General features: G+C 39.5%; 4 protein-coding genes, 2 long non-coding RNA genes and 1 other non-coding gene across 8 annotated transcripts; 4 read left to right on the top strand and 3 right to left on the bottom strand.

Moving 5' to 3' along the window:
- Window positions 1–12: 12 nt before the first annotated feature.
- On the bottom strand, window positions 13–1,942 carry LOC124342798 (proclotting enzyme-like). The gene is made up of 7 exons (XM_046795967.1): window positions 1,753–1,942; window positions 1,604–1,687; window positions 1,438–1,525; window positions 1,073–1,377; window positions 809–969; window positions 350–470; window positions 13–275 (listed from the first exon to the last, which is right to left on the bottom strand). Exons 1-7 carry the CDS (start codon window positions 1,832–1,834, stop codon window positions 232–234), a joined length of 885 nt encoding a protein of 294 aa, XP_046651923.1. The 5' UTR covers window positions 1,835–1,942; the 3' UTR covers window positions 13–231.
- Window positions 882–3,496, top strand: LOC124342933. Its single transcript, XR_006918994.1, has 6 exons — window positions 882–992; window positions 1,071–1,193; window positions 1,912–2,644; window positions 2,898–3,058; window positions 3,142–3,271; window positions 3,342–3,496. It is a non-coding gene; the product is annotated as an uncharacterized LOC124342933 (long non-coding RNA).
- LOC124342746 (oplophorus-luciferin 2-monooxygenase non-catalytic subunit-like) lies at window positions 3,044–4,556 on the bottom strand. Its single transcript, XM_046795885.1, has 4 exons — window positions 4,451–4,556; window positions 3,533–4,376; window positions 3,332–3,463; window positions 3,044–3,255 (listed from the first exon to the last, which is right to left on the bottom strand). Exons 1-4 carry the CDS (start codon window positions 4,469–4,471, stop codon window positions 3,119–3,121), a joined length of 1,134 nt encoding a protein of 377 aa, XP_046651841.1. The 5' UTR covers window positions 4,472–4,556; the 3' UTR covers window positions 3,044–3,118.
- Window positions 4,557–4,781: 225 nt separating this feature from the next.
- On the top strand, window positions 4,782–4,891 carry Trnay-gua. Its single transcript has 2 exons — window positions 4,782–4,818; window positions 4,856–4,891. It is a non-coding gene; the product is annotated as a tRNA-Tyr (tRNA).
- A 70-nt stretch (window positions 4,892–4,961) lies between these two features.
- On the top strand, window positions 4,962–11,835 carry LOC124342946. Its single transcript, XR_006919009.1, has 8 exons — window positions 4,962–5,210; window positions 5,428–5,515; window positions 5,829–5,925; window positions 6,413–6,533; window positions 6,592–6,656; window positions 10,915–11,000; window positions 11,428–11,622; window positions 11,684–11,835. It is a non-coding gene; the product is annotated as an uncharacterized LOC124342946 (long non-coding RNA).
- Window positions 7,189–10,167, bottom strand: LOC124342706 (clotting factor G beta subunit-like). Of its 2 annotated transcripts, none has more exons than XM_046795827.1 (8): window positions 9,732–10,167; window positions 8,896–9,128; window positions 8,483–8,830; window positions 8,198–8,413; window positions 7,980–8,130; window positions 7,767–7,915; window positions 7,586–7,664; window positions 7,189–7,515 (listed from the first exon to the last, which is right to left on the bottom strand). In XM_046795827.1, exons 1-8 carry the CDS (start codon window positions 9,844–9,846, stop codon window positions 7,433–7,435), a joined length of 1,374 nt encoding a protein of 457 aa, XP_046651783.1. In that variant the 5' UTR covers window positions 9,847–10,167; the 3' UTR covers window positions 7,189–7,432. The 2 variants fall into 2 exon arrangements, 1 of the variants encoding a protein (XP_046651783.1); XR_006918924.1 differs by having other exon boundaries at window positions 7,446–7,515; window positions 7,784–7,915.
- A 132-nt stretch (window positions 11,836–11,967) lies between the features above and the next one.
- Window positions 11,968–14,740, top strand: LOC124342638. The gene is made up of 8 exons (XM_046795702.1): window positions 11,968–12,007; window positions 12,067–12,233; window positions 12,301–12,455; window positions 12,516–13,480; window positions 13,567–13,730; window positions 13,814–14,017; window positions 14,093–14,260; window positions 14,346–14,740. The coding sequence occupies exons 2-8, from the start codon at window positions 12,089–12,091 to the stop codon at window positions 14,552–14,554; spliced, it is 2,010 nt and encodes a 669-aa protein (XP_046651658.1). The 5' UTR covers window positions 11,968–12,007; window positions 12,067–12,088; the 3' UTR covers window positions 14,555–14,740.
- The last annotated feature ends 388 nt before the right edge of the window (window positions 14,741–15,128 follow it).

The following is a 15,128-nucleotide window of genomic DNA, read 5'->3' as shown; positions in this document are numbered from 1 at the left end:
ATATTGAAACACGTAAAATTGTTTTCTTTCTTAACTTCTAAAATATGAGAGCTGAAAGATATTTTTTGTTTAGTTTGCGAATGATTTGTTTTTAATTAACAGTGGGAGCCGGGGTATATTAACTAAGGCGTCGTAGTTTAATGAATTTATGTTCATTGTCGTCAGTGTAGATTCCGACATTGGATAGTTTGGTGTTATTCTCGTGCATTTCCTTGGCAGCAATGGAATGAATCAGGTTCGCTGGACGGTGGATAGGATCCAGTCCGTGTAATGACCTATAGTGCCAGGGGTGAAATTTAATATTTCTCCTTTCAAAAGAAAATTGGTTTGTTACAAAATGGCAATTTACTAGTTCGAGTGTACAGGCCGGGTTTGGTGGGTTCTCCGCATCTGATACCCCAACTAACGACACCAATGGCCGCCCACCGATCGTCCACCATGGACATCATCAGCGGTCCGCCACTATCGCCCTGGAAAACAAAACAATAAGGAAATTGAACGAATTGGACACTGAAGGTGGGTCCAGTTAAAACCCGACCCTTACCGGCCGCAAAGGGCCCAAACCAAAATTGAGATTATTTAACATACAAATGGTCAGCCCAATAAGTGAAACGTGACCTCCGGCTCGCCCACACGCTCTCCCAAATCGCGTCAACAAAATGCGCATCGAGTTACTCGCGAGATGCAATCAAAGGCGTTTTGAGGCAAAAATGAATTAGCTTCGTCATCTCTTTTAAGGGCGATGCGCAAATAATAATAATGCGATGGGTTGATGAAATTGGATAACGTAACATGATAGTAGTCGTACCTGGCAAGCGTCAGCCGATTTGATTCGTCCACCAGCGCAGAGCGTCGTATCAAAGACATTCTTCCCGATGGCATCCAGGCACGCCTGATTGTTCCATATGGGCACTTCCACTTCGCGGAGAGACGGACTAGAACTGCCTAGAAATGCAGTCGTGCCCCAGCCTTCAATGGACGCACACAAGAGAGTAAAATAATTAAATATCGATTGGTTCAATTCAATTCAGTTTTAAAGGTTCTTCTTTATTTATTATTATCTGGAGCAGACCTGCGACGAAAGCTGTTCGATCTTCCAGTGACGGCAGGGACGGAGGGGGCAGGCAGATGCGCTGGATGACGGGGGAGAATTCAACCGGTCGATTCAATCGAACGATAGCGATGTCGTGCAGGTGAGATCGTGGCTCGTACTGCTGGTGCACAGTTATCTTCTCCACATTGAATATGTTGTTGACTGTGCTGTTCTCCTCCAATAATGCTCGGGCAGAGTTGTTGTTGCTGTCTGGGTTGGTCGCAGGCAACCTTCCTGCCAAGTCAAATTCTCCCAGTCGGATTTGCAACTTGCTCGGGTGAACCCTGTAGAATGTTTGCAAATGTCATTGTCCATCGTGGGAGCTGTGAAATGAGGTGCCTTACCCACTGACACAGTGTGCAGCAGTCAAGACATGGCGGTCAGAGATCAGGGCTCCAGCACAGTATTGATTTGCATTGGAGCGATAAAAAGCTGCATGACAAAAATGCAATATTATCTGGGCTGCACTTTTTGTTCACAGTTTATAGGCTTGATTTAGACATTTATTACCAGCCATCCAGGGCCACTTTCCTGGGTACGATATTTCACCACCGACGATTCTCGTTTGAGTATTTGCTCTAATTCCACACCCGTCTGGACAAAATGATAAAAAATGTCACATTACAGATGAGAAAAAGAGTTTCAAATGTAATAAATACCTGGTTTTGCTACTGTGGAATGTAGTGAAGTTAAAATTAAACAAACAAGGGGTATCAATTCAGATAAAACAATCAAAGCCATTTTTAATCAAATAAAACCACTGCGTTAATTGTCATTTGGTGTGGGAACGATTAAATGATTTCTTCTATTTTCTGCAGACGAGAAGACTCTGACCTTAGTGTTGGCATGGCAACGTGACCTCGAATGACCCACTTTTTTTCATGGACAAGGGCAACGGAATCTCAGAAAAAATCTTTTCATATTTATAAAGAAAACTTCGTTATTGGATCCTTTCCATTCTTCTGTAGAAAGAAAATCGATCATAATTTTTTAACGGTGAATCCGACCCTGAAGCTTTAATCGTCATCCATCTTCTTTATTGATCATTGGAAACAATGCTCTGTGTTCCTGTATGGCGGCAAATTTATAAAGAATAAGAAAGAACATTAATCTTCTCTTACGGCAAAAATAAGAAACTAATTTTGTTTGTGTGAATCTTAACTCGTAAATTGTGTATAAATCGTCAACTAAACTTTTTAATCAGTAGATAATCAAGAACTAGGAAGTAGGAACTCAAGTATACATTTGAATTTTAGCGGGTCGAGATCTGACATCCAGTTTATAGGCAACGCCGCAGCCAAGCGCTTTAATTAAAAATTTAATTTAAAAAATTTTAATCACTTTTAAAATCAGGAATCAACGAATTGTTTAATCAATTTTTTAAAAGAAATCAATTTTTTGTGCGTCCAATGTTGCCTAAAAATGCCAGTTGGCGCTTCCCCCAAATTTCTCACATTGGCATTGTTATTGTGAGGAAGAGCAGACAGGTTTTCATTCGAGATTCGAGAATTTACTTTTTGCTATTCACTTTCCTCAAAATTTCTTCAATTTGTAATTTTTTTAAAGTTAAAATATCTTTGCAAACGAACAAAAATTCAAAGAAGTTCTGTGAAATTGAAAATAAAGATATTTGGGGGCAGTCGATATGTCTGGGTGCATAACATTAAAATTTACATCCTCTACAGGATGCGAAGTTCTTGCATAGATAAGCAATTGGGGCTCAAAGAATTTCTTTTTGTCAGTGCTTAGTTGAATCATATGCAATCAACATGTCTCAGATTGAAACTGTACTTTTGATTAGCAGGAAATCCTGACTTTTTTTAAGACTGAATCATGATCAACTTTATCGTCAAAGCATCTGATTCTAAAAATGCCAAAACATATCAGAGCTGTCAAAATTCCATTGTGGCTTAATTGCTTTGATAACTGAAAACAAGAACAAAAGCCAGAGAGTCTCCTAATTCAGTGTGTATTCAATATTTCACTAATTATAAGATTGAATTAATTATGGAATTCAACACATTTTTAACAATTGATGTATCCACCAGGATTTAAGTCTTCAAAACTGGTTGTATTAGCACAAGTGCCTCCACTTGTAGCTTTCAGGAGGTTTGGATTATCACGAATAAGCCATGCAAGCCCACAGTCACAGGAGAATGGATCTGGTGGTGGTTCAAAGTATTCTTATTATTTTTTCTCTTAGTATAGTAACAATTAAACAAGTTTTTAATTATTCACTGTTTGCCAGGAAGACTGATCCAGTGGAATTTGCAATGCCAGCCATCTGTGTCAAAACTGGCTGGAAAACTGCATAATCAAATGATACCAGGTTGTTGTTGCTCAAATCAATTTCTGCATAACTGTAATCGCCTGTAGAATTTGATAAACTCATGAAATACCTTTACATGCTCTTTTTAAGTTTCAGAATAATCTACTAACCTTGAAATGCGTTGGGTTCAATGGTATCCAGTGATACATTATTTAGGTAAATTTTTTTCGGGGCAGTGAGAGAAAGTGCACCAGTGTTGACCATTGAAATGTTGTTGTTAGTCAAGGCGAAATTGATGACATTTGGTAGTGAAACGATCTGCGATGGGACTCTAGTGATTTGATTTTTTGATAATGTCAACGTGGTTAAAGTACTGGCAGATGTACTGGAAACAAACGCGTTCAAAACAATGTCAACAGCCTGGTCACTTAACGCGTCGTTGTAAAAGTAGAGATGATCAAGACTGGAAAATGCTCTCGCTGGGAAATTAATCAAATCGTCAAACCCTTGGCTATTATCGATCGCTAGTCCCACCAGACTTGTTAAAGGAGGAAGATTTTCAATGGGTTTGACGTTCGAAGTAGTGTCTAAACGAAGTTCTTCTAACCTCGTAAATCCCCTCAGGAAATCAAAATTGAGGAGACTTAAATCGCATTTAGAGATGACCAACTGTTTGGTGTAACTACTGGATGATCGAATCGCAGCAGGATCCATAATCAGTTGAAAAGAATCTCTACTCGTGCCAAGCAAATCCATGATTAAGGCACGTTTACCAGCCAATAGGTCAGCCGGAATAGTTCCTCCTGCAGCTGGAAGAATAATAACTAAGCTGTAGATGTCGAGTGCAGTCGTTTTACTGAAAGCAGCTTGAATATCTAAGGGCATAACATCGATACAATTGACGTACAAATTGCCATTAGCATCTTGGCCACAAGCGCACGGACTGTAGTCTTCGCATTCCGCTTGAATGTTGGGTAAAATTCCGGCTACCAGAACGATGAAAACTGTCGCGATCTGTATTGAATTTTTAAGGTTTCTATTAATTGATAACAAATCAAAAATAGCTACCGTTTATTTATGTAACTTACACAGGTATGGTAGACGTTCATTTTGTCTCAACTTACTTGAAAACAGGTGAGAAACTGAATAGTGGAATACTATACGTGAAGCCTTTGATAACCACTTGCACGCTCGGTCATATTGATTATATAGTACGTGCTGCGTAGATTTCTTCATAGTTACCTACGTCATCGTACGTTATTATCTCGCAAGATCAATGATCCGGTTCATTATAGTCTTAATACAGGAAAGTAAACACGAGATTTGTCTTATCTCTTATGTCATGTTATCTGTTTGTTGCCTTGTTAGTCAGTGAAAAGTGATTGTAATTACACCGGATTTGTTTCAGGGCTTCATATCCCGTCGGTAGCTCAGTTGGCAGAGCGGTGGACTGTAGATTCGTGATTCACGCTGAATTCAGGTGGAAACAAGTTATCCATAGGTCGCTGGTTCAATTCCGGCCCGACGGAGTAATTTTGTTTTGCAACCAAAGTGAATTACAGCTTTTTTCAAATGACGTTATCAATGGGACCCTTAAAATAAACGACTGCTTCTTGATAATTAATCAAAAGATTTAAAGAAAGATTTATTTCTGATAATATTCATCTGCTTGATGGAATATGGTGGAACAGTTTGTTTCTGTGTTGTAACAGGTGGTTGTAAGGAGAGCAGAGAATTAGAACGCCCAAGAAGTAAAAACAGAGCAAGAGAAAGTTTCTTGTGTAAAAAGTCCCGCTACCCGGCTCAGTGTACTAGCTTGCAGCAAGTCGATCGTGAATTCGTGATTTCGTACGTAATTGCGTATTTTATTATTATTCACTTGGAAAAATTATTTTCATTTCAGTTTTAGAGTTTTTGCAAAAATACGAACCAAAATTAGACATTTTATTTATCATTTCAAATTTCAAGAACTAAAAATCTTATAAAGCCCTTTTCATAAAACAGGCAACGCTGTACCTTGGAAAATTTCGTTTTCAATTTTTCTATTTTTCTTAATTATTCATAGTTCATCCGACCTTCAGAAGTGCAAGTGCCAATATGGTAGCGCACGCATGGAGCACGTTGCAATTGGCGGGAGTTGGCATTAATTCTTAGTAAATATTTCGCTTATTCTTGATATTCTCTAGTTAATATCAACATTTTATTGCTGTGAATGAGTGTATTAAAAGCCAAAGTGTTAATTTCTTTCATTCAGTAAGAACTAGAATTGCTTGATTGAAAATTCAAATGATAATTTTGAAGCATGTTTGAAAGACTATTGAAAATGAATGCATTGTGATTGTGATTTGTATAAAAATGGTTCTGAAATTGACACCTTTGTCATTCCAAACATGAACTCTTCAATATTAATTCATTACTGAATGCTTGTGTGTAAATCATAATTACTTTTTGGTGGATCCAATTAAGATTTTCTATCACACACAAGTTTGCCTGAATTGCAAAATATGAAGCCCATGTTCTGCGAACTCCATGATAATCCATATCCATATGAAAACAAAGACAGGTACATATTTCAGACATATTAACTAGTGAAGGCAAGTTCAAGGTTAACAACTTTACTCCTTGGCACTCATCAATATTGTACGCATTTGAACATTTCCATTAACTTTGTGTTCTCTGGGACTTTGCCATTTATCTCGTTACTCTGCTGGAATTTGTTTGGCACACAAAGAAACGAGTAAAGTGGTCAGAGTGTTAGAGATATCATTCTTGATTGGACACAAATGTGTAACTGCACACTTTGTGTATTTTTATAATGGGTGAAAGTTATTTCAATATCAAAATAATGCAAAATTGTTGTCTAAAGAAGCACTTAAAGACAAAGTTCATTTTGGTTTGAAGCAGCTTTTCTCGACATTATTATGCAGCTGAGATACAGTTGATAGTAGACCTTGCGCGTTCATGGTTCACTTGTGCTCAATAGGATTAATAAAATGTAAATTTAGTGTGTAATTAAGCATTTAAAACATATTAAAACATTTTCTTTACAGACTGCCTACGGATGTCCTGTAACTCCCCGTCAACTGCCAATGGCCGTTCAATGTTCCATGTTTGGATCTTTAATTTACTGAAGAAAACTCCTCAATGAACATTCACCTTCGGATAAGACAAGTATGAAAAGAATATTTGACAATGACCGCCAATAATGTTTTAAAATATTTGCTAAAAGGGTTGCAGTTTCGTCGCTTAAACTTCAAGTAGTTATAAACTTCAGCTTGACTCCACATTATTACGGTCAGTGTTGCAAATTATTCTATTGTTATGCTGTTAGCCACGTAGTCTGGTCACCAGTTGATCTCATAGCAACTACATTTCGTTTCCGTATCTTTTCTCGGTTGACCTATTTGCGTTGCAGAGGTTTTCCTTATTTCCAAATTATCCAAACCAAATCGATTCACATGCAAAATTTTTTTTTTTTTTAAATGGGCAAGATTCACAAGGTTAACTTGAAATAATTGTTCTGGTTTTGCATTGGTTTGAGAAATGGCTTGAACAACTCCCAACATAATTTGAAAGAAATAATTTTTGAAATTACCGCTCCCAACGTTGTCGGATTTAAAATTCATAGTTTTTGGGCAGACGACACAACAAATAACTGTCAGTCTCTGACAGTCTGACTGCGATTTTTTTATTGGTTGATCCATCTTGCTGAATGAAAAAATATTGACGAGCTTGTAGTCTGAACAACCCACAAATCATTATTGAGGCCCGCCCCCATCATTCCCAGTTATCAGACTAAATCGAGCAAACGATATGTTTTCGTCAGTGAAGGGCAAAAAATATTTTTATTCAAATCAGGGAACAATTGAGTGATTTCGAACCATTATGTTAGACTGTTAGTCATATAATCGTACTGCGTACCCAGGCAAATTGTTAAACGGCTAAGTGATTTGAAAGAATAGGTAGTAATTATTTTTGTTTTTGATCCAGTTCATTTTTTCGTGGAGTTGTTTTTAATATTACCGGGTTAAAACTTGTTCTTCTCATTGAGTGTGGTGACATTATGTTGCTTACACATTAGCCGTTCGTCTGATCCATTGCCTGAAGGAGGCCACCCTGGTGAAGACGCCGGGATATTTTTCGTGGGCACAATCTTTTAAAACAAGTCAACCCATTGTTTGAGCGTTAAAATTAAGTAAAACACAATCTTGTTCAACTCGTACCGATTCCAAAGCTGACGATTCCGATTTGAGTCCAACTGCCAGTTTGTGATCGATAAATCAGCGGACCTCCGCTATCTCCCTGAAAGCCGACAACAAAGAAATATCATTTCATTTTATTGGAAGTCTATTCCCTTTTTGTATTTTTGTGAAACGTTCATTTCATCTTGCGTGCAATATGTACCCGGCATGCGTCTTTACCAGGAGCAGCAGCGCATATCATGCTGTTGTCCATTATTTGGAAGCCAGCCGACTTGTAATTGTCTTTGCAGTGCGAATTGGCCGTCACTCTGACGTTCACTTCTTGCAGAACAGTCGGTACAGTAGATCCACCTGCGCAAAGAGATCCAATTCATTCCATTTATCTTGAATTTGATGGATAAAAATCGATTTGTACCGTAATTGAGTGAGCCCCATCCTATGACGGTCGCATCTTCGTTCTCGTATAGTTCCCTCGTTCCGGTAAGCGGAGGCAAACAAACAGGCGAAATGGTCGAAGTGTAATTCACTCGTTCCGTCAGAGTCAGGATGGCGATATCGTTGTTAAACTAGTTTTTAAATCAAGTTATTTTAAATTGCCTTTTCAGTCATTAGTTAGGTCGTTGCGTAACTCACTTTAGTCCTAAAGTTGAATCCCCAAAACACTTTGATTCGGCGAACTTTTATGGTCACCTGAGCGTCGTCAGTGTGCAGGTTGTGCATGCCCAGATCGACGGTCAATCGATTGCGAAGACCAAACAATGCAGACACACAGTGAGCAGCTGTTAGGACTTTATTCGGGGCAATTAAAGATCCTCCGCATAGGAATTTGCCGCTGAATTTTAGCGCCGCCTTATAGGAATTTCAAACATTCATTAGACAAAATTGTGACGGAATGTTTGATCGAGATATACACATTACCATAAAAGGCCAAGAATTTGGGGTGGCATCACTTCCTCCGACGATGCGTTGGCCGTCGTCGTCATACTTTCTACCAGGTCCAGCACCACAGATGGCCTGTTGTCTTTCGGGGTCAATGAATTCTTCTTTCGATTCATCGTCACCGTAATCATCATCGGTTAATGCCGTTGTTTTGGTATCCAAGGGCCTCGTATGAGGATTATGTAACCACGAATGAACGTGGGATGAGTCGTAAGGTAATCCGGTGTAAGGATTGACTGGCATCGAAGGGAATGGGCTGTAGAATTGGTGTTGGTCATCGTTTTCAAAATCGTAGCTGCTGATTGTCGGACAACAAATCCCGTAAACCTAGAAGATGCTATTTAATCTTCCACTCGAGATTAAAGGTTATTCAACTCTTAATCAACCATCACCTGTCTGTCGTCTTCTCTGTGGTAGATGCAAGCGCCGCGAATGGCCAAGGTCCTCGATTCAAAGTTGTTGAAATGATGAAACTTATTCAATCTGGGGTAGCAGGATCGAATGGATGTGCAGTAACCGATATTGCCCTCCCTTGTAAGGCATGTCCTCTCCTTAACCTTCATAAACGCATTGCTCAGTAAATGGGTCGACTGGAACAACTCGTCTCCATCTGCGTTATCTCCGGCTTGAATCGACACCCACGAAAGAGTTGACACAGTTTATTTTGATGAGTCAGAAACATGTTCATTCTAATTAGTAAATCCCCTCGAGTTAAACAAGAGATGGACAAGACTTTTTGTTGGAACGGCATTTGCTTTTTTTGTGAGGAAATATTCCAACGGCTTTTTAATTTCCAGTTTCTAGTTATTATTGTTTCCCCTCCAGTAGTAGATAACTTATAAACCGGAAAATCCAGTTGATGGGACTCACGAAGTTATGTCAAGATCATGGCCCACGGACTCCCATCATCTCTCAGTGTTTTATACATCAGTAGATACGGGGAATTGACTGTTGGCCTTAATCTTGATTACGATTTGAAATGTAGATAGTTATGTTCGCATCGCCCCAAATGTCTTTGTCATATCGGAAAAACCTCAACAACTAGGAAAAAAAGAGAAAAAATGCTAAATAATTCGTGGTATTCCGGTTCGCATTGTTGCATTTCGACTTGGAATAGTTCGTTTCTCGGCTAACGCTCCCCCTTATGTTCCTTTTTTTAACTTGAATTTGTTTTGTAATTAAGTGAACACTAGGAAAAACTAGAAAAGTAACTAATCGGATTAAGTACCTTCGATTACGACGGTATCGGTCGTTTGATAGACTCTGCCGTTGGCCGTAGAGAACAACAAAATCGCCACAACAAAGAGTGTGGCAGACGCCGACAAGTTACCAAGTTGGCTCATTGCTAACTTGATGTGGGATCAATCAGGGAAACAATCGGGAATGGTGACACTCTGTCTTGTTAGTTGCTGAACCAGCAATTTCCTCTTGAACGACTCCCAACTGGCTTCTAAATCACTTTTCCCACTGGAACGACTTTTATGTTATGAATAGCGCAGTCGCTTGTATCCGAGCTGGTGGTTGAAAACACTTAAGTTTGTTCGTCCTGCGCTGTATTAATTCTGCCGACTTTGTGGTTTAAAAATTGAATCGAGCAGCAGAACTTGAATGTGATGTTGTTGTTCCATCACCTTTCGAGTTTCTCCAGCAACTAGTTCCTCTCTTTAATCCCCCCCTCGCTATAAAATGTTTTTGTTTCGTGTTTGGAATAAGAAGAAGCCTCAAGCCATCAGCGTGTTGCAATAATAACGAGAGCCCCTCTCAAGAACGAGTTTGAACATTCATCTCGATAGTGGCTGTCATTCAACCTCGTCCACCGAGTTTTTTGTTGTCCGCCTTTTTGTTACTTTGTGGAACGTATTATTTTTATTCCATGCGTAGCATTCATAAGTAAACTATTCTAACGGTAAATTGTGCATTGAACCACGGATCCCATAATAGGCAATCCAATTTTCTTGTATTTTTGTTTCAAATCTTTTCCTTCGTGTTCTTAATTTACCGGAAATTTTTCCATCGTTAAGTAACGATTACGAATTGCGAGTTCATCTGAAATCGATCAGAAAGAATACAGGCAACCCTGTCTTGTTTTCTTTATGTAGTAGTAGTAGTCGGTTTCTTTCTGTCACTAAATACTCAATTTGTCTTTAATGTCTCCTGAGATTACAACAAGGGTATAAACACCATTTGAAACCCTTACCATTGATTCTCTTAAGACTAGCCTGATCTACCCTACCGGTACCGGTACCGGCTTTGAATGGTACACTGAAACCTGTTTGATATCACATTGACACATGTGGCTGATGTTATTGTCTTTCAAATTGGACTGTTCCATTTTTTTAAATAATTTTTTAGTTTACAAGTTTCAGAATCTGTTGACGAAACTAATAGAAAGTTTTATTCTTTAATTACAGGATCTTTCACTTCTGAACTGCAAGGTGCTGATTACTTAGAATGTTGCTGAATAACAAACACCTGCGGCATCTTAAAAATACTTCAGGTTAGTGTTGACGTATGATTCTGTTGTTACTTCGTGGTAATGTTCTATCAGCTGATTAATGGAAAAAAGATACTTAGTGTAATTTAATATTAACAAAGTCTGGATCAGTTGGGTTCTTTTTTTACAACTAAGCGATGTATGCGTATCTGTCCTGTGTATCTGTTTTCTCTTTGCTGCAGATTATTTCAGGTTTGAAGTAATTGAAAGTGATTATTCAAAGAGCATAAATGTTGTGGTCATTTGAGTCCCTCTGTCACTCATGGTTTATACCTGTCCCTGACATTTTAACAAGTTTCACGTCTTGCAATAAAGATGCTTGAAGGCATTTTCCTTAAATGTAGCCACACACATTGAATAATCACGCAGGTGTTCGAGATGACTAAAAATCCAAAGTTCAAAGTACCGTATTTTCTTTCTCTTGTTGCAGAAAATGGCTCGCCAACTCTACATTGCTCAAAACTGCAGTTATTCTTGCGACACGAACGGCAATAGAGGCAATCCCCACGCTCGAAATTACTCCGCTTATCTGCTGGAATTCTTCGCTGTTTATTGGAAGTTTTTACTTCTACCAGACTTGTTGTGTTACATGCTGGAATAAATCTCGCTTCCAACAGATCAACTGGTAAGTTAAAAATGATGATGATGTAACTAATCGAGTTCTTGATTGTAGCCTCTGTTCCAAGTCTATTTTTGTCATTCACTTGACTTGAAGGTTGTCGAGTACCGCAACTGGCGAATAAGCCATGCCCTGTTTATTTTTCCCAGCGTGGCAATGTTGTGTTCCAAAATACCGGTCTTTCCACATTGCGTTGACAGAAAAAACAATATATTTATTTTAACAGTTTGCTTGTGCCAAAATATCTATGGTAATCCCCGCTCGCCCTCTGTTCGCCATTTAGCCTGTGGCGGCCGACAACGGGTTCGCTTTCTCCCTTCAATCCGTAACTGTCCAAGTATTTTATATATTTCTGTTGTTATTTGCAATCCAGCATTTGCGACATTCGTTTGTATTGAATCGCTCCTACACTTTTTGACTCTGATTTGATTGCCTTCTCTTAAATTGCAGTTTTGCCAGACGACACAGCCACATGGACGAAAATGATTTCAACGACAACTCGAGAAGAGAACCTGCTGCAACTGAGGTGAAGAGGAAAGGATTGGCTTTGCTCATTTACGACTTGAAGCATCGCGAGTTGATCCCAGTGAAAGTTCTGACTTTTATCCTTTTTGCAGGTAGGCAGTGTTGTTCCGTTTTTGTTTATCGGATAAAGTAAAACTCTTTTCTTTGTCCATCGTATAGGCATAGGATCGCTATTCTCGTTCATCACCATCCACATGAAATCGTTGGGAATGACCGTCGAAGAGACGGGCATAATCAACAGTGTTTCTTCAGTTGCAGCCGTTTTTGCGCCTTTCTTCCTTGGCTTGATCGCCGATAAAGTTGGAAATTTCAGGGTAACATTCCACTCATTAGATCAGTGTCGTTGTTTGATTGATTTCAAAACTTTGATTCAGGTGATGATGTGCGTGCTGAACACGATTGTGGTTGCTGTATCACTTCTCTTCGTGGTGATCCCAGTCGGAAGAATCCCGCACAAGTTCCCGGATAGCATGACGTTGGCAGTGGGATGTGGAAACGAAACGAGCGGCTATCGTTCACCACATCCTGAGGTGACAGACCTCGACTCGACTACGTGCCACTTAAAATCACCCAAAGGCAACCAAAGTGCAACTCATTTCCCGGCCGTACTCGAAGAATGCGGTTACGTCTGCTACAACCAAAATCGATCGCAGGATCACTTCGATTTAGACGCCAATCCTTTGTCAACGCAAGAAATGCTCAATGTCGAGGAACTTCCCGCGGCTAGTTTTCGTGATTCTATTTTCTTTTCCCAAAACTGGACTCTGGGTTTGGTTTGCTTCTTGGGCGAAGTAGATACTTGCTCCTTCTCTAGTGATTACTCCACAAAAGTATCATTGAATTTCACCTTTGGTCTAGTTCCATCTGCCAAATCAACCAGAATGTTCTCCTTACCATTGATCGCTGTGGATAGCGAAGACGAACAGAAGATGAGAAATGTCTACTGTACATCCAACAATAGAAATTACAAGTTCCGGCAGAATCACCATTACCAAGACATCAATCAAACGGACCACAACAACACCATCTACCAAATTTGCAAGCCTGAATGCATTGTTCGTGTCAATCGCTCCGATTTATGCTCTAATATGGTTGAATACGAAAACATCGATCCTAAGCTCACGTTCGGGCTTTACATGGTTGTTCGCTTGTTGTTTGACACGTCGTGCGGAGTGCTGGATCTCTTTGTGGCAGCATCTGTGGCACTGGTCAACCAAGTAGGCGGCGATTACGGTTTCCAGAGGATGTTTGGATTTATTGGGGTCGCCATTTTCTCTCCAATTTCCGGAGCCTTGATTGACTATTTCAGCTCGGATACCAACACTCAAGGCAATATTCGGTAATCGATATTTTTTAAATTTATTTCATTTTATTTATTTAAAAAGGAGAAAAGAATGTAATCGATTGTAATCCATAATTCTTCAGGCCTGCTTTCTACCTATTTGCTGGTTTATTTACAATTGCAGCCATCGTCATGTTGAAGATCAATCTTGATTTTAAACTTCCAGCGAAATCTCCATTCAAAGATGTGACATCTTTGTTGAAAAACGTCGAATTGGACCTGTTGTTGTTCGCCGGCTTCCTTTCAGGTAAATCAATAGTGACTAGAGCATGTTAAAAGAACGCACTATATAGCCTGATTTATCGTTTATTGCTCTTTATGTCATATCAGGAATCGCCCATGGTTACGGGATTTTCTGGACTTTTCCCTTTTTGGAAGAGATTGGGGGTACCAAATCTTTGATGGGGCTATCCAACACGCTCCAGTCGTTAGCTTCTATCCCGTTGCTCATCTTTTCTGACCGCATCTTTCGAAAGCTGAGCCACCCAAATGTAATAACTATCTGCTTTGGAGCAGGCATGATCCGATTTATAGGTATACATCGTTCACTGCATTGTTGCTTTTTTATTTTTAAATTAATTATCCCCTCGTGATTGTCGCATGATGAAGGATACTCGTTTTTGTACGACCCGAACTTGTGTCTTCTGTTTGAGCCAATGGAAGCCATTTCCAGTACTCTGATACGCACGGCGCTCATAACGTATGCAAATGAGCTAGGGACGACGACTAACGTGGCTTCTATTCAAGGACTGTTATCAGGAATCACTTTCGGACTAGGTTATTTAATGAAGACATTCTTATTTACTCTTTTTTTTATAGAATACGCGGTAGGTTCATTTACTGATTGTTTTTCGCATTCCAGGCTGGGGAGTAAGCAGCTATGGCGGAAGCCTACTTATTGATGGGTATGGCCAGCGAGTGACTTTCCGCGTGTTGGGTGTCATGTCGTTCATCGCTGGGTTCATCTACTTGCTCTTTAATTTTTTGTACTTGCGTCCAAAGAAAAACCAGCAAATAACCGAGAGCAATGCCCGCTTAGGTTTGAACGGGAAGATCGAGACTTCCCAGTAACCCCCCCCCCTTTTTTTTTGAAAAATTCCAGATGAAAATCCACTCTTATTTAATTCGTATGTCTCTTTGACTACTAATCCAGCGTTTTGCTACAATTGCTGAAGTTGTCTAAAAAATGTGATCAAAGTATTTGTGATTTTTACGTAAGATTGGCTGAAACAAGATGAAATAGAACGCGCAAGTGATTTTGAGTTTAATAAGCTTCCTTGTATACCAATAGGTATTCTTCGTTTGACTGTTCCGACTGGTAAAATGCTGTAGCATGTCGAGTTCAATCCAGTCTGATTCCGGCGCTGTGAATGTTCATAAAAGATTTCATTTAACATTCATTCAGAATTTTTTTTTTGCCTCGACAACTTTCAGGCTTAGATCATCCGCGATGCGTCTATGTGCTGTGTCCTGCTGACCGGAGAATCGGCAACTTAATTCCTGATTGGGGTAAGTGCCATTAAAGAACCAAATGATTTTTATTTTCCGCCGGGTGGCTATACCGACTGCCACCTTAGAAAGAAGGGGTGAAAAAGAAATTGGCATACGCATCATTTGACGACCAAAGCTGACTGAATTGCTATAC

This window comes from Daphnia pulicaria, chromosome 6 (assembly GCF_021234035.1).
Source record: "Daphnia pulicaria isolate SC F1-1A chromosome 6, SC_F0-13Bv2, whole genome shotgun sequence".
In the NCBI taxonomy this organism is placed as follows: domain Eukaryota; kingdom Metazoa; phylum Arthropoda; class Branchiopoda; order Diplostraca; family Daphniidae; genus Daphnia; species Daphnia pulicaria.
Note: the sequence above shows the minus strand (reverse complement) of the source record. Positions and strands in the feature narration are given on the sequence as shown.

Coding starts and splice junctions, on each gene's coding strand:
- LOC124342638 (XM_046795702.1), top strand. CDS start 12,089: ATGGACGAAAATGATTTCAACGACAACTCGAGAAGAGAACCTGCTGCA. Junction 12,234..12,300: donor GACTTTTATCCTTTTTGCAG/GTAGGCAGTGTT, acceptor TCCATCGTATAG/GCATAGGATCGCTATTCTCG. Junction 12,456..12,515: donor ATAAAGTTGGAAATTTCAGG/GTAACATTCCAC, acceptor ACTTTGATTCAG/GTGATGATGTGCGTGCTGAA.
- LOC124342706 (XM_046795827.1), bottom strand. CDS start 9,846: ATGAGCCAACTTGGTAACTTGTCGGCGTCTGCCACACTCTTTGTTGTG. Junction 8,831..8,895: donor ACAGAGAAGACGACAGACAG/GTGATGGTTGAT, acceptor AGCATCTTCTAG/GTTTACGGGATTTGTTGTCC. Junction 8,131..8,197: donor GATTCAACTTTAGGACTAAA/GTGAGTTACGCA, acceptor TTTAAAAACTAG/TTTAACAACGATATCGCCAT.
- LOC124342746 (XM_046795885.1), bottom strand. CDS start 4,471: ATGAACGTCTACCATACCTGT. Junction 4,377..4,450: donor TGAACGTCTACCATACCTGT/GTAAGTTACATA, acceptor AATTCAATACAG/ATCGCGACAGTTTTCATCGT. Junction 3,256..3,331: donor ATCAGTCTTCCTGGCAAACA/GTGAATAATTAA, acceptor AACCACCACCAG/ATCCATTCTCCTGTGACTGT.
- LOC124342798 (XM_046795967.1), bottom strand. CDS start 1,834: ATGGCTTTGATTGTTTTATCTGAATTGATACCCCTTGTTTGTTTAATT. Junction 1,688..1,752: donor TTCCACAGTAGCAAAACCAG/GTATTTATTACA, acceptor CATTTTGTCCAG/ACGGGTGTGGAATTAGAGCA. Junction 1,378..1,437: donor GCTGCACACTGTGTCAGTGG/GTAAGGCACCTC, acceptor AACATTCTACAG/GGTTCACCCGAGCAAGTTGC.